General features: G+C 37.2%; 1 protein-coding gene across 1 annotated transcript; it reads left to right on the forward strand.

Moving 5' to 3' along the window:
• The first annotated feature begins 479 nt into the window (after positions 1 to 479).
• On the forward strand, positions 480 to 24,244 carry DHX32 (DEAH-box helicase 32 (putative)). Its single transcript, XM_035547527.2, has 11 exons — positions 480 to 749; positions 3,419 to 3,612; positions 5,083 to 5,455; positions 7,966 to 8,211; positions 10,316 to 10,415; positions 10,515 to 10,673; positions 19,581 to 19,772; positions 20,599 to 20,748; positions 21,818 to 22,008; positions 22,897 to 23,078; positions 23,986 to 24,244. The coding sequence occupies exons 1-11, from the start codon at positions 480 to 482 to the stop codon at positions 24,176 to 24,178; spliced, it is 2,250 nt and encodes a 749-aa protein (XP_035403420.1). The 3' UTR covers positions 24,179 to 24,244.
• The last annotated feature ends 147 nt before the right edge of the window (positions 24,245 to 24,391 follow it).

The following is a 24,391-nucleotide window of genomic DNA, read 5'->3' on the forward strand; positions in this document are numbered from 1 at the left end:
TCCTATTCACAGCCACTGGGCACAGGCAGGAGCCACAGAGGTCAGGCTCAGCACGCTCCGTCCCAATTATTCTCCAGCCCAGCCAAGCAGCAGCAGGCAAGAGCACCAGCAAACACATTGGCTGTTACTTCTGGTCTGGCTTTTTTTTTTTTTTTTTTTTTTTAAGTGCAAAAACTGCTACTGCTAAACGTCTTTTGGTGCAGTCACTGGTATTTTGAAACTTGGGCCAATTTTAAAATATATATGTTTTGAGGCTTGTTTGTGTTATTAAGTAACTTGGAGTGGGACCATCTGAGAACAAAGCAGGCAGCTGGACCCCGCGACTGAACTTCAGCCCAACTTTTCAGCCGAAATACTAATCCTGAAGCAAGCAGGAATGGATTTCCTAGGGCTTACAGGGCCTGTGTGACCTATCAGTACAAAGGGCTCCCTCCGTCATCCTTAATGTGCTTTTGCTGAGTGTAGTATATGTAAGAAAAATGGAGTTTTTCACATTTTCTCCAGAGATCCACTGCTTTTCGGAACTGCTTGACTGCAGTGATGGCGATGAAGAGGAAATACTAGAATTTGGAGACGATTTACAGCTTAATCCTTTTGATGGCTTGCCTTACTCTTCCCGTTATTATAAGCTTATGAAAGAAAGACAAGAACTTCCAGTATGGAAAGTGAAATATACTTTTATGGAAAGTTTGCTTCATAATCAAATTGTGATTGTGTCAGGAGATGCTAAGACTGGCAAGAGCTCACAGGTGAGTATTAGAAAATACTTTGTTGAGCTTTTCTTATTTTTGGAACACTTATTATTGTACGCTTCTCAGAGATACTATTCATATTTTACTACTTGCACAATTTTTTAAAATAGAAAAAATAAAAGTGTTCAATTTACTATTCACTTATACTAGATGCACCAATATCCAGATTTATGTTATCCTGGTGTCTGGTTTTGGTTAGTAGTGGGCTGTTGCTACGATGAGTGCTGTGTGGCATGGTAATATAAAATATAACAGCATCCAGTTCTGAAGAGTTCAGCTGCAGTGCAGACACACAGCTGTACTGGTGTCTAGCAGTCCTATGTGTAAAAACAGATCTGCAGCTATCTATTGTAATCCGAGGTGTTAAGGCCAGAGAGAGTAAAGTACTAAAGGTGACAGAAAAATCAGTCAAATATAGATGTAAAACATATATAAAAATACATATTTGAATAAGTTTCTGCAAATACTTACAGGCAATTGACACTTTATGTTTCTCCATAAAAGCCATTTTACATAGTTGATGGTGTCTTTTAGGCTTCGGGGTAAGTTGTGCACTGGAGAATAATAATTTTCAGCCTGTGATTGTCTACTACAGTGTCATAAAACAACTAACAACAATCTCAAACTACAACTTTTTACATTCTAAATACTATATTTTAAAATATCAAACCCCTTCTAAACACTGGCTGAGGAACATGTGCATTAACTACTGTAGTTTAAAATTCAGAACCAAATATATAAAGAGAAAAAAATACTGTATAAAATATTCTTGTATCTATCAGTACATGTACTGTAAATTTTTGTTTTGTTTGTATATGATAACATCACATCTCAACTTGAAAACCTATCAACTATATAATTTCAAATCTGTTACAGAACATATCAAATACAATCCTTCCTTACTGATGTTACAGGTGCATTTTCACTGTCTTCAGAGAGGCCAAGGCTAAGTCTAAAATAGTCTAGGACTTATTTCAAGTTGCTTTAGTATTTTATCAGTAAATCATTCCTTTGGCATTTTGCTGGCTGCTATTTTGCTCAGCTGGAAAATTTTGTCATCTCCTCCCTTGTATTGACTAAACTTGTCATTTCTTCCTCTTTTTGTCCATCATCACATTGAACGTCAAATGGAAATGGTAAACTCTGCAGTACCTCTGTTGGATTCAGCCCGTATCCGTACTTGGAAAGCATGGTTTTGTTCTGGCTAATGTTATATCAGGAAAGAAATACAGTGGATTTGCAGGCAGTTCATAAGAGAAGGTGGAGAAGTTCTCAGGGAATGAAGGACTGAAATCAGTAGGGCTGTTTCTCAGGGAGAAGCCATAGCCCTTCTCTCACTCCAGCGAAGAGCAAATGGTTTTTCAAGAACACACAATTTACAGAATTAATGGGAAATGCATCACTAAAGCCAAGATCTCAGTTGATTCCAAACATATACATATCCGATAGGACTATTAAATTCTACTGTCATAATAATGTATATAACAACCTAAGTCTGTTACTCCAATAAGCAGAGAATTGTCAAGCAAATATTGTCAGCCACAATATGAGTGTTTATGGCTGGGAATTAGGAGGAAACTTTCCTGCATGTAAAGCTATAGGATAGTTTACTGTTGCAGGGCTTCCCATACCTGTCAGAGACTGATGCTGGACACTGCTAGAGATCACATATGGAACTAGAAACATTATCCTTCAATTCAGAATTCCCATGTTTCCATTAAAAATGCACACAGCGCCTGGGGCCTGGAATATTTCTTGGAGTGGAAAGTCTTCACCCCCTGTAATTGACTGTGATTTATATAAAATAAATTTTGTATAATAATAAACTGCTTATTAACAACCTTCAGCTCTTTCAATTGTCCTAAAACAGGTTTAACAAGATGTAATACATTACTGGCTTTTTAACCATTTTTATAAACACAAATAACTATACAGAAATAAATTTTATGTGGCTGATATTGTCACATCTAGTTTACATATGTTAAGTAAAGCAAGGGATTTGAAACCTAATACTTTCACTGAAATAATATTTACAATGAAATTGTACATTCTTATAGCAATAACACATGATTTAGTATTTTCCAGTATTGATTTTCTACTGTAAATATATAAGCTAGAGAGCTACCGCATAACTTTCTGGAACAGTTCAGCTTCAGATACCTTGTTTGCAAAGTAATTAATCTGCAGTTGCACTTATTTATTTATTCAGGTATTTATCAGTTTGAAATCCTCTTCCTCCTGGGACACATTTCTCACACCAAGCACCTGAATACAGCACCGCAGGGGCAGGGTTAGCACTAAGCCAGCTAGAAGCCTCAGTCAGCAGATGCTCACGGTAACACTGCCTGTACTACCTGCTCCCAGATGCAATATATTCTCTCCTCAGCAATGTATTCAAACTAATCCAAGTCCAGCTGAGAAACTCCCAGATAGACCTTTCAGCTCATGTCACTCCAACTCTCGACCGTTTAAGAGAGTCAGACTCTTGACATTTAGCTGGTGGATAATTTCTTTGCCAGGAGAAGCTCATCTGCCCTTAGTCGGGCAGAGAGTAAGCGCCGGGTGCTCAGGTTGATTCAGTTCTTCCACAGCCTTCTCCTTTTGCATTACAGCCTCTGTTAAACGTGTTAAGCACTGAAGATACCTGTTTTCTTGTTTACACATAGATCCCCCAGTGGTGTGCCGAGTACTGCCTGTCCTCTGGCTACCGGCACGGTGTGGTGGTGTGCAGCCAGGTGCACAAGCAGACAGCCGTCTGGCTGGCCCTGCGCGCAGCCGATGAGATGGATGTCAGCCTCGGCCATGAAGTGGGGTACTTCGTCCCGTTTGAATGCTGCTGTACAACAGAAACCATCCTGAGGTTCGTGTGTTTAGTGTTTCATCCCTTCAGCCTAGTGCGTGCCTTACAGTTCTTTGCGAGGATGCTGCAAAGGCTCGCAGTGGGCAGCAGCCCAGTCCTCAGCTCTTCACAGCCCCACTGCACTAACACAACAGACAGACATCCCAACATCTGCGTGTGAACAATGATTTTGTGGCAAAAGTGTTTTGTATCCAGAATGGGGAAAACCAAAACGAAAAGCACTGCTTTGTAAAGTTGCTTCTAGTATTTTAAAATATAACTACTGGAGATTTTGTGATTAGCCAATAAACTGTAGAAGGCCTGAAAGAGGTATTCTGTATTTAACTGCAGTAGAGATTTAAATGGGGTAATGCTAGCATCTGCGCAAAAATTCTTTAACCGTCTCAGTACACTCTGCATCCTTCTACTGTTTCTTACTCTGTGTTCCAGGAGTGTTTGTAGCCATAAGAGAAAGCAAAGCCAGAATATAAAAGCAATTAAAATGCTGTCTAACTGAAAAAAAATAAAAAAATCATATCTAGAAAAGGGTGTATTCAGTAATGAGAAAAGCACGAAGGAAGATTTTTAAGGAATAAGAAATGTACATAATATGTCAGATATGGATAAATAAAAGCAGCCACACAAGGATCCAGATTTTGAGCCACTCTGAAAGCTAGATTTGTTTTATCAGGTTACTTAATATAGCATATTAATATATATATGACTATAAAATTTGAGCCTTTTTCCCAGCGACATGAGCTCCCCCTGATTTCCAGTGCAGGCGAGGTACTCACCACTTCTGAAAATCAAGTTCCACTGCTCTTCCTTTTATGTCTTTTCTTTTTCATGGAGAGCTGCGTACCCCTCACCCAGCAGCATGCCTTCCTGCAGCTGCACCTGATGTGAAAGGGAGATGAGTCCTATCCTTCCACATGTTGAAACCTGGTTCAAGAAAATTCAAAGTCCTACTGAGCAACACAGCAAAAAATAATATCCTTTGTAAAAAATTTGAGTAGCAGGAATAATAGGAAAAAAAGTGGAGAAGGCCTTACAGTATGAATTAATCTCTTGTCTTGGTTCTGGCAGTACATCAAGTGTGTGTGTACACCTTCATTTCCTTATCTGAAAACATTAGTTCATAGCTTAAGGATTAGTTATGGCATGCAATATGCTAAGATAGTTTGGAAGATGAAAAGCAATATAAGTTATGATTTTAGGGCAGAATTATTTCTTCTTTTGCCTAGAGCATCTTTTCAACTATAGTGCCATTTAGCATCATTGACTTTCATTGAGTTTTTAGCCACTTAAAAAGGATTTAAAGAGGAAGATGAGACTGATACTGTCTACGAAATAGGCAGTATTCATTCTTATCAAATCTTTCTTAGTAGAACAGAAAGAACAAAGCTGTCCCCAAGACCTTGAATTAATTTCTTAGAGTCAAACCTGAATATTCCAAGAAACTTTGTGCAGTTTTCTGTTTGTATGGTGCAGATACTGTACAGATGATATGCTGCAAAGGGAAATGATGTCTGCTCCTCTTCTAAACTCCTATGGAGTCATCATCCTGGATGACGTGCATGAAAGAACTGTTCCAACTGATGTGTTACTTGGCATTCTCAAAGATGTCTTGATATCAAGACCAGAACTGAGGCTGGTAATACTCACTGCACCTCACATGTCCATCAGACTGCAGAGTTACTGCGGCAGCGTCCCCTTCATAAGAGTGGAAAGCAAACACCACGCAGAGGTTGTATATTCCTGCAGCATTCAGGAAAACCATTTTCTGTCTGCACTGAGACTGCTCTTTGAGATACACCACTCAAAAGAGAAGGGTGACATTGTGATCTTCCTGGCATGTGAACAAGTAAGTTATTAACTCATTTTAGGATTTCTGATTTTAACCAAGAAAAATTTACATCTGTGTTTTTATATGACCTATAAATATCTTGTTGCCAGAATTTAAGACACTGGACATTGCCAACAGCTTCATTTCAGTTTTGTTTTGGTTTGGTTTGGTTTGTTTTTTTCTGCAAAAGTGTTTTTGTATACATAATGCTGCATTATCTGCCCAAGGAAGTGGTAGAGTCCCCATCCCTGGAGGTATTTAAGAGACATGTGGCTGTGGTGCTTAGGGACATGGTTTAGTGGTGGACTTGGTTAGGTGGTGGTTGGACGTGATGATCTTATGGGTCTTAACTCAAATGACCCTATGAATCTATTATTATGTATATAACGTAAACTAAGAATCAATTTTTTGTAGGCTTGAAGAAAAGCCATCCTCTTCCTGTGTGATGCAAAAAATTGCAAATGTGGCATACATGGACAGGAGTCACAGATGTAGGGAGTTAATGCATTGCAACCCATTCTGGCATTGGGCTTATCACACTTTATTTTATCCCTTTTTGGCAGGAATGGACATGTCCAATTCGCATAAACATCCTACTTCACATGAATGTTTTTACCCTAAACCTGCCTACAAGATCTTTCCATTTGCATTCTCCTTTACTGTTGCAAACTTCCCTACCATTTGTCTACACAACAGTAGGAGGTAAATGCCACTCCTCCTAGTGCTACAGATAATTCAGGAATCCATATGGATTTAGCTGTTCTAAACAGTGACATCTCTGAATCCCTAAAGTGACGTTCTAAATTCATTGCTGTCAGGATTGCATAATTAGGTCCTTCTCAAAAAAAAAAAAAATCACAAAACTTTATACCCGTCAAACCAATGTGCCTATCACTTATATTCAAATAAACATTTTAAAATTTGGAATTATTTTAAATTATTATTATTTTTAATTTCCTGATAGTGGTCTCCATCCTTCCACTTTCTGAAATTAAATCTGCTTTAGAACAACAAATTAACTTTCATAGCTCCAGATTTGTGAGATAATGACTTTTCACAGGCAAAGATAAATTACTTTGAACTACCCAAGGGTTTTTGGTTTTGTATTTTTCTTTTGATTGTACTGCTATTCATTGTAAAAAAAGGGGGGATGGATATGTAACATTTTTAATGATGCTGATAATCAGTTATAAGCTTCTTAGACACAAATTTTGCAAACATTAATGAATTCCCTGTATCAGTTCCTATGATTACAATACATAATGTTAGAGAGAAAACACAGTCTTTCCATTTGGAAGTACTGGGAAGAAAGTTTTATTTCTGCTAAAAACAATTCTGACAGGCAAGCCCCACACAATACTAAAATAATAATTCATTTATTGCTGAGAAGAGATTACTTAGTTTTCTCTCTCATGATGAACAAAACTCTTGTTATGAATTGCTACCCCACAGTTCACACCCCACGTGTTCTTGCTTAACTGTGATTTAAAGTTTCAGCTTGCTAATGGCTCACTGTTCCTTAGCACTCAACTTTTTTTTTTCTACTGAACAAAAATGTGAATAAACCAAGAGCATTAACATTTTTGGTGTTGTCTTGGTGCCAGCCTTGCTATTAGATGTCATTGCCATATTTTTATAAGATTTCTTATGGAATATTGTAATTGTAACTACTACGGATGTAGTGTCACTCCCAAAGAGGAGCTCAATGTGTTTTTTCAATTTTGAAAATTTTTACTAATAAATTAAAAAAAAAAAAATCCCTTTCAAACTGAGTGAGTCTATGCCTATTAAAAGTCATGCATAAGGTAAATCATTCTATTAAAAAAAAAAAAAAAAGACAAAACCAAAACAAAAAAAAACTTTTTAAATTTGTTTTTGACCTCTGAATTTGTAACTGTTTTTAAAGGTGGTGTTCCATTAATGTACCTTAGGGGCATTTTATTTACTTTATTAGTCTTCACGAAATTTATTATTAACTAAGAAAACACAATAAAAACTTATATAAGTTTTATATAATAAGCCTCACCAATGGCTCACCTGAGTATCTGTTACAGCATTCCCAGGCCTGCACACATGACAAATTTGCAGCAAAATAACCATTTTTCAGAACTAAATCACAGATGTGGATGCATCCTACATGTCCTATATACATAAAGGTTAGAGGCCATTTCATAATTCCTCATTCTTGATGTTCCTGTACTATATTAATGCACATCTGCCTTCCCCTGGAGGTTGGTTTGGATAAGATTAAAGCTGGAGAGAACTGTTAAGGAAATTGAACAGGAGAAAAAGAGATTTCAAAAAACAGCCCAGATTTTCCATGGTCTACATTTAGTGGAGATGTTTGTTGAACTCTCGTACATACTTCTGTTCCATTCTGGTTTTGTCTTGTAATGATCATTCATGTAAGATTTAAATGTTGTTATAGTTTGATATATAGTTAAAGTTCATTTTAGAAAAAAATGTTTTAAATATTGATATTTGTTTTTCACATTCATCATAAAAAATAATCTTTCTCTTGATTACAGGAAATTGAAAAAGCCTACCAAATTATCAGACAGGAACAGTCTAATTTAAATCCCGACCTTGGAGAACTCATCCCAGTTCCTTTATATCCCACAAAAAGAGACTTAATCCCCAAGCCAAATCAAGACAAGCAGAAATGCTACAAAAAATACAGAAGAAAAGTGCTGCTCACCACAAGCTTTGGAGAATCTTTGATTTGGATTAAAAATGTAACCTTTGTCATTGATGTTGGTGTTGAAAGAAGAAAGGTTAGTAAAGTTAACTAAAATCAGGATGCCAAAAATGAACAATGTATAGAATTTTTTTTCAGAGTGCAGGAAAAGGAAGGGTATAATTGGTGCAAATGATTTCTAGAAATATATATATATATTTCCATTCTTTCATAAATCAGATTGTATAACATTTTTAACATTTCAATTACCAAAAGGTAAATAACTTCCAAAGACATTGGTATGTCTTCAGTTTCTTAAATACAGAGCAAAATACAATTAGTTCTTGGCTACCTGCTGGCAGTTTACCTGGTTTAGTAGATTAACCTCATTCCTTATTTCCTTAATTCCTGTGTAAGCAGTGTAGTGCCACAAATTAAGTAACATAGAAGAGGGGCTCAGACAGGAAACCACTTCTTTTTGAAGTTGCTTCTGCCCCGTCTGCATATGTGCTTCCATCCAAGTAGTTCAAAACATTGCAATTTATTTAATTAAGACCTTGTACAGCTCATTCTATGTCCTCAGTTCTTGTTTTCCATCCCATCCTGGGAAGAACTACTGCAGCAGTAAAACTAGATCTTGTTTCATTTATAAAAAAGAATGATGTGAAGTCCTAACAAATGAGTGACTCTGTAGGAACAAGTCACTGCATGAGCTGGAAAGCTGCACTACTACAGGCTTTATAACCGCCCTACATTTTCTGCTAGACAAAATAAATATTCCAGTAACAGGCAAAAGGAACAATATCAGAGGTTCTGTACATAATCTGCTATTGAATCACCCAAATTGAAATTAAGTGTTCCTAAACTTTTCAAACAGGGATGACTAATGCTGGTTAACCTGGAGGGTTAGTTCAGGCAAAGAGTTGGGAACTAACACTACCTCTCATTTTCATTACAAAAAGAAAAGAAAAAAAAAAGTGTCTAACACTGGCATTTTTAAGGGTTCTCATTTTGGGGTTATAAACTAACTCAGCCTCAAATCAAGGAAAAAAAAATGGTCATACTTCTGTGTGGGAGGAACAAAAGTCTAAATACAGTTTTCAATTAGGCCATGCATAACCCAGTTATTTCTGAACTACAGTTGTTGTTTCAGGTGGATGACTGAAATGAATTTCACTTCCATTTTCAGTTGGATGGAGATGAATCTCAATTCCACTTTAATTTGAAGCCTAAAGTAGAAGTCAGTGCTTCCAGATTTCTGTGAATCAAAAATATGAAGTGATGGGAACAAATCAGTTTCAACACAGTCCTGATGGCTGTCAAATCACCTTTATCAATTACACAGTTTCTACCCTTTAATTCAATTACTTTGTCATAACAGCTGAAGCTCAGTCCTCTAGTATTCATTCCTCAGCAAATCAAATTTACATTCAATCCATATGGCTGGAAGTCAGTTCAATCTAGGCAAACGTTTGTGCAGGAGGAAATCCCACATAAGTCTTGCAGTTGGGATATATAATGAATTTACCCAGTGGAAAATAAATTTGTCCATTGCACTGAAGCACATTTTATCTTTTGATTGAAATCTTGCTTAAAGTAGACAAGGTTGAATCAGATGACTTGACTAGAAAAATGCCTTACCCAGCTCTTGCCATATTGTACAGAAACTTATGGACATCAGCTGGTGGTTGGAAAAGTGAGTAAATCAGCTCCTTATTCTAATCAAAATAAATGTAAAATTAAGAAAAAAATAAATAAAATGGGACCTTGCACATCCTCATTACAGTCCTCGTGTCCTACTGAACTGACAGATTTCAGTGTTAAGACAAAAACCTGGAGCTATGGAACAGAACATTATCAGGCAGTGTTGGGATTCTTTCATTGGAAGAAATAAATTTTTTTGATGCTTTTCTTGGTGATACCATAGATACATTTTTTTGTGCTTTAGTATGTTACATTTCTTCAGAAAAAGACATCCATCTTAGAGAATACTTACAGAGCTATTGCAAAACTTAAGCATCTGTCAATTTATCAAAGTGTTGACTGTTCTCATTTCCTAGCTGGTGAAATATACGGTATAAAAAGAAATGAAACTGTTATTACACACTGTATTCAATAATCTAGACAAAAATGCAGTACAGACCAATACTTCTGTAGTCTTCACTTACTCATCTGATGCTTAATATCTCTTTCATTTAAAGGTGTACAATCCTAGAATCAGAGCAGACTCTGTTATAATGCAGCCAATCAGCAAAAGCCAAGAAGAGATGCATAAACAAATTCTGGGCATGTCTTCATCAGGTAGAATTATTAGCTCAAAATGCAAACCCATCAGCTTAAATTATTAATAGGATCAATGTGACAATGCAAACAAAGTAATTTTCCTGAAAACTCTTCCAGGAAAACTCTTCTGCTTGTATCCTGAAGAATTTACACACAAAGAAATGAAACCAGATTTACCAGCCAAAATACAGGAATCAAACCTGACTAGCATGGTTCTCTTCCTGAAGAGGATGGATATAGCAGGCTTAGGACACTGCGACTTCTTAAGTAGGCCAGGTAATGATGATGCACCATTTTTCCATATAGTTTATATTACTTTTGTGGTTATTTAAAGAATAATTTTGCCCTGTTATTCACAGTATTGTTTTTATTGAAGTACTTGTAATATCATTGCCACTGCTTTTACCACTTACCTACTAGAACAACAGTTCATAGTGCAATAGTTGCACTTAGGAAAAGGGTACCCACTATGAACCATTTGCTCTGAAAAAGACCATCAAGTATCTGAATGGAATTGGAATTAAAAAAAAAAAAAAAAGAAAAATCAATATTCCAGATATCTTCTCATCTAGGTTTCATATTATTTTCCTGGAGCCCACAAAGAAAATTTGTGTCCCATTGTACAAGGCATCATACAGATACCAAACAAAATATATTCCTTTAATCAAAAGTTTACAACCCAAATAAACTACTATTGTTACCTTGGAGATACATTTATAGGAATTCAGCTATCTTCTTATCCTCCAGCATCTCCAACCTGAAATTTACCATAAACTGTTGCTTAAGGACAATATTATTTATAAAATAAACCCAAATAAACTTTCGATATTAGGCAGGAAATATGCTGAATTTTCAGTTAAGAGTGCAAAGAAAGTGGTTGCTTTATATTACTATTATTATTTTTTGTTTTACTGACTTCATATTTGGGGGCTTTTTCTACAAAAGGAAATTCTCCTCTGTTCTGACCTACCACAAAATCTGAGTACCACTGCAAATGCTGTTGATTTGAAGCTATTTACAGTGAGGGAAATACCACTGATATAATTGTTTTGGAGATCATGTGATGTGTTGCTAATTTCATGCAAATAGGAAGACCTTTCATATTGTCCTCCCCTTCTCTCTACACATGCATGGAATTAGAACAAACACTTGCCCTTCACATCTTGTGCACCTTAATTAATCAGTGACAAAGTTTAATTCCCACTGTTGGGTGTTGTGCTACATTCCAAGTGGAATTTTAAGTGGAATTTATTCTGCTTTTCCCTCGTCTATCTGCTTTGCAAAAGCATACCTAACAGAAATGTGAAAAAACATTGCCCTCTTGAGCAGTAACTAGTTGAAGATTGATGAGAATCAGCAAGTATTTTGGCCTTGCGAGTGTCACCTCCTGTGCTGAATCCAGGAAACCTTCATGGAAAATGGTTACGGAACAGCGTTGGTTTCCACTAAAATTTAGAAAGTGTTTTACTAAAAATAAAATAGAAATAAAAATCTAAAATATATTATTGCGTTTACTGCATATGAAGAAAGCTGTTCTTGAACTGTAGAAAGAATTAGTAATGTTACACTAGGAAAAACATTCAGCATTTTTGGATTTAAAAGCACAATGGAGACAGAGTTGGTATTCCGTAACAACGAAATGCTAGAGGCATTTAAGGATTTCACAGATGTACGAATTCTAAGTTTTGTCTGTATTTTGAGATAATGCAGCTGAAGAAAGGATCTTGCTGATGTGTACAAAATCATAAAGGCATTTGATGAATGCATCAGCTTTACTTGGATGGGTATTAAATATGAAAAAGTTTTTGCTAACTAGATGAAAAGTGTGAGTTCAAGGTATTGAGAAATTTGAGGAATTACTGAAACAGCGTGAGGAATGTTAGATACATTGCTTGAACAAAAAAAAATCCCACAAACACTGTAGGGGGTTAACTGAAATGGGATGACAAAGTCTGCAGAAGTTCCTGGTCCTCCTGTCTCATGGCCCCACAAAATCAAACATTTGAAACACTGCTTTAATTGTGTAATAAAACTCTTCCCGGTTTATCCTAGGATAGACCACACAATGACTTTATTTGCCTTGGGGCTTTCTGCTTCTTAGTGGGCAAACAACCTCTTTCCTACTAAAACTTGGGCTGTATTCCTACTGCAGCTCCCCAGAGATGTCTGTAGAAGCCACCCTGTCAGAATACAGACAGTTTCAAATACCTGCTGCTAAATAGGTTTGTCTGAAAGAAACAGGACTACTGATGTAAGGATATTTGTAAGGGGTTTAGTTATCTCACTGCACCGGCCAACAAACTCAAAACATGTCAAGCTTTCAAGCACTGAAGACCTCCTTTTGGGCCCTGCATCCTCCCAAGAGCTTTGGGTCAATGATCTGTACCTGTGGAAGCCCAAGGTCCCTCATCTGTGCTCAGAGCCCTAACCTGCACACTTGGTGCCGCGGTGGCTATAGCAGCACGACAGCACCCAGCTGAGCCAGGGACTGATTAAAGCCACACCGTGAAGTTAAACTGGTCCCAGTTAAATTACAGCCCTGCAGCTTTTTCATCGGTAGTCATAAGGTCAAGTAGTTTTTAGACCTTTGTGGATTGCAAATTGCAGGGGAGTGTTGCAGAAGAGGTGAAGAAAACAGCTTCCAGAGATGGAAAGCATCCTCTCCTGTGCAAGAGATCTGAGCTTCCCAAGAAAGCTTTGTTATTTTTGCAGCAGTTCAAGTTGAGTTGCATAAGTCTTCTGAAACCTGCAGTGATGAGGAAGGCTGAAGAAGATGAGGAGAGGTCTCCAAGATGGTATACAAGCATAGCGTGGAGAAGATAAGCAACAAAGCTCCCAAAATGAAAGCCGTTTTGCCCATCCTCAGCCAAGCGGTACAAGATCAACTGGAAAACAAAACAAAACGAAAAGACACTGCAATATTTCAGTATGCTCTCATTTGACTTTGCCAAATCAATTGCTGTTCAGAGGATATAGGTACTAAAACCAGAAATAGCCTATTTTTCCCCCGCATAGTTTGTCCTGAGATTGACTACTTAATGGCTCTTCACCTCCTTGATTTCCCTTTGAGCAGAGGGAGCAAATGTGTTGCAGCTCCCCTGTCATGCTCACTCCCAGAAACAACGTGCCACAGGATTGCCCATGCACCATTTCTGTTCAGCTAACATTCTCAAGTTTTCTTTGCAATGGAAGAAGGAGAAGGGTTGTGTTTATTTATGTTTTTGTTTTTTTTTTTTTTTTTTAATCAAAGGTGAATTTCTCCTAAACAAAATGACTTCACTGAAGTGTCAGAGAAATGTATGGGCATGATCTGGCAAACAGAAAATAAATTAAATGTACAAATAAATTCATTTATAAGGAAAAAATGCAAGATGCATAATATGGAAAGAATTTCTGCCAATTGTATGAAGTACTTCTTCACAGCCCATTCCCTGCACACAGATTAGTGAACATATAGTAGATAAGCAAAGAAACAGAAATTACCTCAGTAAAATATTTTATTTCTGTTCAACAACATAATGCACAAGATTTTCTTTTTCTGCTGCTCTTCCAGAAAAAAAATAAAAGCCTGGATTAACTCTGACTCATTACTGCATTATGAGAGCAACAAACATGTCAGGCTTACAGCTGCTGCATTTAATTCATGCTATAATCAAGATGAGCAAATGCAGCAGACTTGTTACCCTTTTTAGAATTCATGAGCCATATGAAAATGTATTTGGCACTGCAGTTCTGAAGTGCATTATTTGAATTCCTGTGCCACTATAATAGTGATGTCCTTACATGTTTATCAGTTAATCAGCTAGATCTTTATTGTGTTATATAATGGGAGAAAAGAACTCTTTTCACATAGATTGCCGCAACGTTATGCATCACTGTAAATCACTGGAAAATCCTTATTTAAACTATGCAAATCAGTATAAAGACTAAGCCATGTAAAATTTCCGTAAGAAATCAAGGTGAAAGCAGTTTGCAGATTCTGCATTTGTGCAGAATTATCATATGCAATTTTCAGATTAAAGTATTTGTTGATGGCCATGGACCCCATGACATTTGAGAGCTATGCTATTGTAACTCCACTGAGCAGGTATTTCTAGAATATCCATAGGAACAGGAGTTGTATAAATGTGCATCATTTCAAATCGTTTCAGAGACAAAATTTGTTTGTGTGTTCTTTCATTAGAAACAGAGTGTGTCAAAGACAGAATCCACGCAAGGTCTGCTCAACAGAGAGCACTTCATGGCAGATTTGTTACTCTAAGCTCAGTTGTCGATTCTTTTATGTTTTAATTTCTGAACTTGATTGATTAAATAGTATCACATATCGCATAATGGAAAGCTTTCTGACAGTGTAGATATGGCCACACACTTTGTATTCTGTACTGCAGTCTGGGCACCCAACAGTGGAGCACACAGCACGCTGCATGCAGCCAACTGCTTTGAACAGGGAGCTGCTACCACTGCCCCACAGAGGGTACCCCAAAACAGGGAGGGATGGCCCAGTACTGTTAAAGCTAGACTAAGCTCATGTCATTCAGTAAAGGGTAACAAAATAAACCATATTAATTATTAAATATTATTAATATTAAATATTTTTTCACACTTAGAGGACGTTCTCTAAATTATACTCTGTGGATAACTGCTTGTTGCACAGTCATCTACATGCCTTGAGGATGACACAAAGCAGAAAGAAACCTGACTTCCTTCACGGTCACTGTTACCCCTGCAGCGTGGCTGTAACTCAGGGTATTTATGTCAGGAAAACACAGGTCAGCCCCCATATCCTGGCTGTCCCCTCTGGCAGAACACACAGCAGGGTCCATTACCAGCCAGCTCGGAGGCGTGAGGCAGCAGCATAAGCAGGAATAGAAAGGCTACAAAGTATGAGTTTGGCAAAGGAATTTTAATGATCAATTATAACTATAATTTCAAAATAATAGCTATAGAATTGGTAGCATCAGAGCGTAACAGACTCATACAAAAAATCGAGCCTCACAAGTTACAGGGAAAAAAGAGAGATTCAAGATGAAATCTGCACACAGAAGCTTGTCCTAAGAAACAAATAGCAAGAAAAAATCTTTGCATAATTCAAAGAAAACCTGGCACTAGATTTCTCCATATCTTCAGGTCGTTATACAAAGAGTAATGTTAAAAACAAACAAACAAACAAACAAAAACAGAAAATGCCATTCCTCAGAGCTGGTCTCCCTGCAGTAATTACTCTGGCAGCTCTTCATGCTGTTAAACCTAATAGAAACTGGAAAAACTTGTGGTTTGCCAGGCAGCGAATCAGCTCTTTAAAGACAATGTCCCTTCACCTGACATCTGTTTCAGCTCCAACTTTCTAAGAGTTACCCTGACATCCACTTCAGCTCTAACTTTCCTACAGTTATTTCTGTGGAAAGGGAAGATCTATCAAGAAATCGGTATTTTAGACAGTCAAAATTTTCACTGAGTAGGAGATGAGAACACAGGACCTGTCAAGTTAGATCCTCCAGATGAGCATGATATGCCAGTTCAATGGACTATTAATAATCATGAACTGTACCTTTCATTCCTATCTCTAATACTCATTCTTTATAGAACTTTGGGCAAATCACTAAATCATTTGCTTCCTTATGCAACAAGAGTAACACTTTCATATTTATTTTATTACCCAGTAAGGGCTTCAATTTCTGCTGTGTAGGATGTGATACGGAAAAGATTAAAGGTGCAGCTACCTTTAGAAACAGCTTACTCTGTTCATGTCAAAGCTGCAAAAAGCTGTGAAACTAAGAATATCATTTTAAGTTAGCTTGAAACCCTCAATAAACAATTTCAATGCTAACAACAACATTTAGCTACACGTTTGCTTTACAAAGCCCACGTGTGATCATCACCAGTAGGATGTGTAATTAATAAAATTGGTCCAGCTTCCCTGAGACAAGTCCAGAGCAATCCAGCCTTAAGTAGCCAAAGAACACAGGCAAGGGAAAGAAAATATCGGAAAAGGAAATAACTTTCAAACTTCCAGGGATGTGACAGCTTCTTGTTGAAAGTACAGGATGTGTCTTGAGAGCTTCTTTTTGACTTTGCTCCTGTGACAGCAGCAGCTGAGTCACCAAGCCTCGCGGTTTGCCTCCATGGCAGCAGCGGCCCTAAAAATAATGATGCTTGCATCATTATAAGACGATGCAGGTCGTTCTTTAAAGAAAAGCTTTCCATATTTAAGCATTTATACTAATTTTATTTATCATGCATTACATTAAATGACATTACTACATATAATTACATTACATTAATATAAGAATAATACCTAAAAGAACCCTTAAATGAGCATTTGCTGCCTTTACAATGGCTTTTTATTGACTGAGTTTGTGCCTCAAAATGCAGACTAATATACGAAACCCCTATTCCAATTTTCATTTTCTTACTATTCCTTCACCTGCTTAATCTACTTTTACCATCTTGTCTTTTCTAACACTATACAACTTTAGGAGTCAACTTTTTTTTTTTTTTTTTTTTTTTAATGTAACACTGATAGAAAAATTGGGAAGTAATTTGTGCTTATAAATCTCGAGGCAACTAACTCTAGTGCATAAAAATGCAAATTACTGATGCTATCAGGGAATTGAAATTGACTGCCATACAACCATATATTTTGTAACTTATGGCACAAACTACTTTGTTGATTTCTGGAAATTAGTTTTCCTTGATTTCCTAGTAATTACTATATGTCTGAATGACGACTCTAATTTCCCTGTATTTTCAGTCACTGATAACTCTTTCCTATCAGTGACACTCATTCTTCATCAGATGTTACTTTTCATTTCCTTAAATATCTTAAGTATTTTCTATTCAGATGCTTCAGCCTTTGCAAGGGTTCACCTCTTACTCCATTGCACCTTGTATGTCTGATAATAAATGTTCTCTCTAGGCAGAAACCCATGTGAACTCTACTATTAAATTAAACAGGTTAAAACTGAAGAGTTTTGACTGAAAAACTTTTATAGACTCCTGAGAGAATTTCTCTGAAAATGACTAGTAACTGTTTTAAGATTAAATCATAACAATAACAGATTTACACTCTGGAGAAGTTTTGCAAAAGCAGAAAAAATGTAAAGAGAATTAATAAAGTATTTTCCCCTTCCTACATTATTAACTGAAAAGAGTTAAAAACAACAGGTGTTTGCTTGCTTCTCATTTCACTTTTTTCTTTAATTCATTATACCCAGTTAATTACAGAGCAGAGTGATGACAATAAAGAAACAGTTTGTTGTCAATGAAGAAAAAAACCAAAGTCAAGACTTTGCTGCACGAAGGCCAGGCACCCGGAGGTTGGTGTTATGGCTAAAGGTGACCTACCAAATCCTTACTGGCTGTCTTTGCTTTTAATCTTCACGATGCAGAAGAAAGCAAGAAATGATTTCTAGTCATCTATTAACAAGCATACAACTGCAAACACACAGCCTGCTTGTGTACATTTTTTTTTTTAACTTAGAGATTTTGGGGCAATTATATGCAAACTGGCAGCAGCCCACAGAAATCTGAAAAAATTGACAGTGCAGTCATCAGTTTTCCAGTGCATGCTTGGCTGAGGAAGGGGCAAGTCCTGCTGTAACACAATTTTTGCCATAAACTTCAGAGGGACTGGGGTTTGTTATCTGCAACGCAGAGGGAAAATATCAAAGAGCTCTTAAACTGGAGTAGGGGGAAAGCAGTCAGTAATAGTAAAGGGGCCAAGATATACAGAAAAACATTCTGTCTTCCACAGCTTCAGATGCAGAAAAGCAAGATAAAATAGTGGAAAAAAGTAAAGGAGAAATTCAGCAGGATACTTGATGAAAAATAGAACCTTTGTCAAGCCCCTTTGCTATTTATTCCCATGCAGCTGAGAGGTTCAGAAGAGCTACTGCAAATACCATCTTTTTGTCTCTCGAGAAGTAACCGATGAGATGTAATGATAACTGATGAAAAGGGGATATTTGTGTCTGTGCATATAAGCCATTTTCTGCATCTTCAAATCTTGTGGGTTGTTGTTTTCATTCACCCCCTTCCGTATGAGGAATGCACACCTATGACTTGTAGAGGTACTCTCATCCTCACAGAATAAGCTTAATAACCCACTGAACAAAACTGATTAAATTGTGTCCATACTCCAGCAGTCTTCAGAAAAAGAGCACTTTAGCATGAAGGCTCGGTGTTCAATGTATGCAGAAGCAAAACTCCCCGCTGAACACTCCTGGCAGACCTCCACTTGCCTTCCTCTGACTCCAAAGATATGAAAACCATCAGTTTGGTCCTTGTTCTCCTGCTGTCAGTGTTCAGACTTCCACCCTAAATATTCAGCTCTAGCTCATGATCTCCCTCATATTTGCCTCTGTTAGAGTCCATCTCATACATGTGCTCCCTTCTCACCCTATGCGGCCCGAATTCACCCATTTATTTGCTACGTTTTTCTCTTTTTCTCCCCCAGGTAGTCTCTCAGCCTACCTAATTATTTTCCTATACTCACTCATCATTTTTTCTGCCTCGCTGCTCTCGCTTCTCATACAGGTTATAAGGAAGTTATAACCTACAGTAAGGCAAAATTGAACATTTCATTTTGTGTGAACAGTGAGAAAGTACAGCCATTTGCTAGGGAGACATTTTCTTTTACTATGTTCCCATTTTTCTTCTGGCATCGTGAGAAATTCTGTAAAGAGAAAAAAAAAAAAAAGCAAATACTCCATATACCTGCAGGAATGGTAAGACGTACAACTCCTGTAAATGCTTGTCGTCTCCCCTGACCCTGGTTTCATGGTTATCCTTCTCAGAGCCGTTGTTACTTGACCACCAATCATTAAAGAGTATACACACAAAAGAAATAAGTACTCTTTGAGTAATTTCTGTTATTTTTAATACTGTAGTCAGCATTGTCTTGACTTTTAACAAAAACTGTTCTTATAGAATACGGATCAATGGTTATTTTCAGCCTTGCAGTTGTTACCCCTTATTTTCCTCCTTAAATTTCCTCCTGAATGTTCTCAGCCTTCAGTTCATCTCATTTACTACTACTGCTTCTTACTCATAGTCAAATAATGGAAGTTGACTTCCATCATTTTCACATAGAAAACATACAACAGAAATACTGCAGTGAGAATTCAGACATTCATTTACATGCAGCCATTCTCAGGAATTTGAAGTATTTTTCCTTTTTGTTAGCTCCTGAAAGCCTGATGCAGGCTTTGGAAGATCTCGATTACCTAGCAGCCCTGGATAACGACGGAAACCTTTCTGAATTTGGAATCATTATGTCAGAATTTCCCCTGGATCCACAACTGTCAAAGTCAATTCTGGCTTCCTGTGAATTCGAGTGCGTTGATGAAATGCTCACCATTGCAGCCATGGTAACAGGTACTCCTAATTTGGGTCTTACTGCATGGCTTGGGCCACCTGCCAAAAACACGTCGACTTTTTCAAAGTCTGTTCACAGGGACAATCCGAAGGCAAACTTGTATTGTTCACATCCTGCTTTTTCAAGTAAATGAATGTCTCTGGCTGCGTAAGTCCTGATTTTGAGCATGCAATGAAAGACAAGTACCAAATTTGTAAGTAGCACTCCAATTCTGTGCTTCAGATGCCCCGTTAACTTCCAGCCTTTTGTCGGAGCATGCACAGAACATTCCTTCCAAATGCACCTTCTTATCTCATTACATTCATGCACATTTGTTACAGAGTGGAGAAGTAAATTAGGGGAAATTTCTAATTATAAACAATATTGAACTGTTGACCTACAAATAATTACTTTGTGATCTTGTTTCTCCACTTCCAATATAATAATTTATGAAATGAACATAACTTAAAGTGCTCGTACCATCCTGTCCTGGTGGTTCACTCTGCTCCTACGCAGCATTGTGACACAAACCAGCTGGCCCTGAGCACTGGGCTTGTGAAGCCTGTAGCCAGAACATTTAGATTATAGGAGGTCGTTAACTGGAGAACTTTTTTCATGGATGTGACACAAACTTAGCCCTTTTGCAAGAGCTGCTGTTGAAATCTTAATAGACTCAGTTCTTCAGCAGCAACCCAACATTGAAGATTACAGGAAACTGAGAAAATAAAAATAAAAACAAAACACAAATACAGGTGGAGTTATTGACTAGAGCGCCTTGTTTGTGCATGTATCTAAGCATCTTAATAACTATCAGCTTGATTTTTTTTATTTTTGTTTTTTCCTAAGCTCCTAATTGCTTCTTACACACGCCTCCTGGAACAGAAGAGATTGCTCTTACTTGCTGGAGAAAATTCTCACACCCTGCAGGAGATCACTTCACTCTTATCAATGTCTTCAATGCCTTCAGGGAAGCAGCTGCAAACTCCACAAGCCAATGTAAGTGTACCCATGTCAGACCAAATAAAGCCTTTTTTTTTTTTTTTTTTTAAGGAACAGTCATTGTTGCTATTAGGTTCATAAACCCTTTTTGAACTTTTTCTAGAATTGCTAATTTGCAGGGAGAGGAGAAACCTAAGATGGCAGCCTTTGCTAACAAACTTTTGTTTATTAACTAATTAGAAGTGACCTAAGACAGCACAACTCACCCAACAATAGCACTCACCCAACATTAGCACTTTCACAATTGTCATTTGAAGTGACATTGTAGAAAAACAGAAAGATGCTTCCTGCTATAAGAGCACAAAACCCAGGTTTCAGATGTGAAATGACAAGAACCCAGCTGAGGAGGGACTTGATTTCCCAGCAGCCCAGCAATTGTTAAGGTGGTTGTCAGAGTAAAAGGAAGGTTTAAGGGAAGAAATTGGAAGTTGTAACTTTCACGACATTTACGGGAAGCCAAATGAAAGCCAGGGAACCATACAGCAGACAAAAGGACTTTCAGGGACTCTTCAGGTGAAAGAAGCTTCTCTGCTGACAGGAGACATGCCAGAACAGCAGTTCCACTTTCTAATACAGGACAGCAGGATGTCCTAATGCAGGATTGTTTCACGTTCAGTAATGTTGAATGTTGGAAAGGTCCAAGAGAAACTGTCCTTTAACAGCACACGATGATCACCAGCTCCACAAACATGATTTCACTTCTGCGTCCCAGCCTGAATCCAGAAAGTCAGGAAATACAGTTGCCAGTCATTCTATTTGAAGCTATTACCTTTTACATACCAAGTAAGGGATGTCTAATATTTTGATTAAAAAATAGCTAAAATTTGATAAAATTACGTGAAGATATCAAGTATTGCCCACTCGCTTTACAGACAAGATCAGTGAGCCTAAGCTGTCCATATGGCTCTTGATAGCAGAATTTTGGACAGCTCTGACACAGCTACTTGTTCTAAATTGTGTTTAATCTATTGTACCAGTCAGAGCATTTTACAGAGCAGTATCTCTGCAAATAGTACCTATCAGTAAGACTGTGCTTTAAGCCAAAATACTGTTTTTCCCTCCACAGACTACACTAATGAAAAATGGTGTCGTGATTATTTTCTAAGCTGTTCTGCACTGAGGATGGCAGAAATTATCAGAGCCGAACTAGTAGAGATTATGAAGCGTATTGAACTTCCCATTTCAGAACCGGACTTTGGATCACAAGAAAATATACTAAACATTAAGAAAGCTCTCTTATCTGGTTACTTTATGCATGTAAGGAAAAATACCGTGGTTTTATTTTACTGTGTTGTTAACTTACGTAGAATTCTTTCAGAGAACTTCAGTTAGGTAATGAAATCTTTTGATCATCAGAAAGGGTAAAAGCCCCTTTTTCTACACCGTATCAGACAAACACTTTAGCTGATTCCAATCTTCTCTCTGGTGTTCAGCTATCACAGCATGAAGTCCACATACTTCGCTGCAAGAAGAACACTGTCAACATGCCTTTCACTCAAAAGGACTTTTTCACCTCAGAAAACTCTAACCTGTAATGTTCTCTCAGATATTATTTCCTTTTTGAAGTTTTTTTTTTTTTTTTTTTGTGGAAATACACTGGAATACACTTGTTGAATGTTTAGGTATACATAATAAACAGCTTTCTTCATCTCAAGCAAATGAGGTACTCTAACTATAATTGTGCACACAAATAAGAAAGATTAATGCTTTATTTCCACTTGACGGCATGCTTTCCTGTACATCACTGTGCTCTACCCAAAAATACAAGAATGACTCCTCCAGATAAGTTATTACTTCAAGTGCCCCACACACATTGTTTTTTAAAGTCTTCCATTTTTTTAAGAATACATCTGTTTTTACATAGACCCTTCAAAGCCCACCACCCAGTTCACACATTTACTGTATAAGCCTGTCCGTATTTGTTGCAGATGGTTTCCTTTCTAATCAACATTCTCCCTAACAGTAAACCCCATTTCACAGTATTCAGTCCCTAGCTTTCCCACAGAAATTTGGGAATAGGTTTATGTTCTCCCCATGCAAATATCTGAAAACAAGTTTAATGTCTGGATTGAATATAATAGGGAAACACTGATCTATGCGTCTTGTACATTCAATTAAGTAATGGGTAACTCTTTGCTTTTTTAGATTGCTCGTGACATAGATGGCTCAGGTAACTACTTAATGTTAGCACACAGGCAAGTAGCCCAGCTTCATCCTTTCTCATCATATTATAACACCAGAAGAATTCCTGAGTGGGTTTTGTTCCACGAGTTCAGTATATCAGAAGACAATTTCATCAGAGTCGTCTCTGAGATATCCCCTGATCTGTAAGTTAACAATGGTGACACCACTTCTTCACTCGGGTCTCTACCACAAAAAACAAAACTTAAGTCATAAACAGGGCAAGGATGTATGTGCATATTGAGACCATTGCTTGCAGAACAAATCAACTAGTGTCTTTTCCTTTTTTGTTTTCATAAAAGTAGCTATCTTCTAGTTCAGCTGAGAAATCCTTTGTCTCATAACTGATTCAGGCACTGAGTGAGCCTCAATGTCTGCCACTGTAACTGTTACCAATTCATCCACTGAAAAAACACCTTACAAGATGCAAAAGCTTCTTACAGGGTAAAATATATGGAAAAAAAATCAAGGAAAAGTTAACACTGCTGTGTACTTATAGATTAATCTAGCAGGAAAATTCTTTGTTTCCTGAAAAGCTATTTTCCAGCAAATCTTTTTCTCGACATGTTTTATGTACCCAGCCAACTAAATCATTCCATACCAACTGTTTAGGAATTCAAGAAAAGACTACAGCCTCTTCTCTGCAAAAAGCATTTTGTACTGGAGAATAAGCATTTCACTGTCCTCTCTTTTTTATTTCCAGTGGTGAAAGAAAGTGAAAGCGAAAGAAAGTCTTCTCCTACTCTTATTGAACAAAAAATATGTTCAAATCCTGAGAAATTACTATTTAATTCAATCTGCAGTACTGGGAACTGAACCACAATGAACCAAAATCACCTGATGCATAGGCAGAGGATATTAAGCCCAGCAAGCCTACTGAAAGCACAAATCACTACTACATCTTGCAGACAGCTTTGTTTTTGAGTTTAAATACCAGTTTTGTAGCTGTATGCATCAGCGTATTGATGGTCTCTTGTGTAAGTCTGAAAATAGCTATCCAAACACTTCAAAATTCAATTAAATAATACTAGTTTTGTCTTACTTCTTTAACAGGTTCGTGAAGCTGACACCTCAGTACTATTTTAGCAATCTTCCTCCTAGTGAAAGTAAGGATATTCTACAGGAAGCGATCAATCACTTGTCACCTGTTTCAGCCATGAAGGAGGAACAGAAAACGAACAATGACAACAAAGAAAATGAAAAATATCACCAAGCTCCCACAGAACAAAGATGCATTATTCAATGATTTTAGACTATCATATATTAGATCAATATAAATAAAACAGTATATGCACTATACATCCCCATCTTAACTCATGTAGTTATTTTGAACTTCTAGCATAAATGTATTTACCAGGAGAAAACATATAGAAGCACTTTTGTTAACAAAAGGAGTTGCACACATTGTTTTGTTCCATCGTAATATATGACTAAGATCTCGTTAAAAACATTTTGAGCA

This window comes from Cygnus atratus, chromosome 7, assembly GCF_013377495.2.
Source record: "Cygnus atratus isolate AKBS03 ecotype Queensland, Australia chromosome 7, CAtr_DNAZoo_HiC_assembly, whole genome shotgun sequence".
Lineage (NCBI taxonomy): Eukaryota > Metazoa > Chordata > Aves > Anseriformes > Anatidae > Cygnus > Cygnus atratus.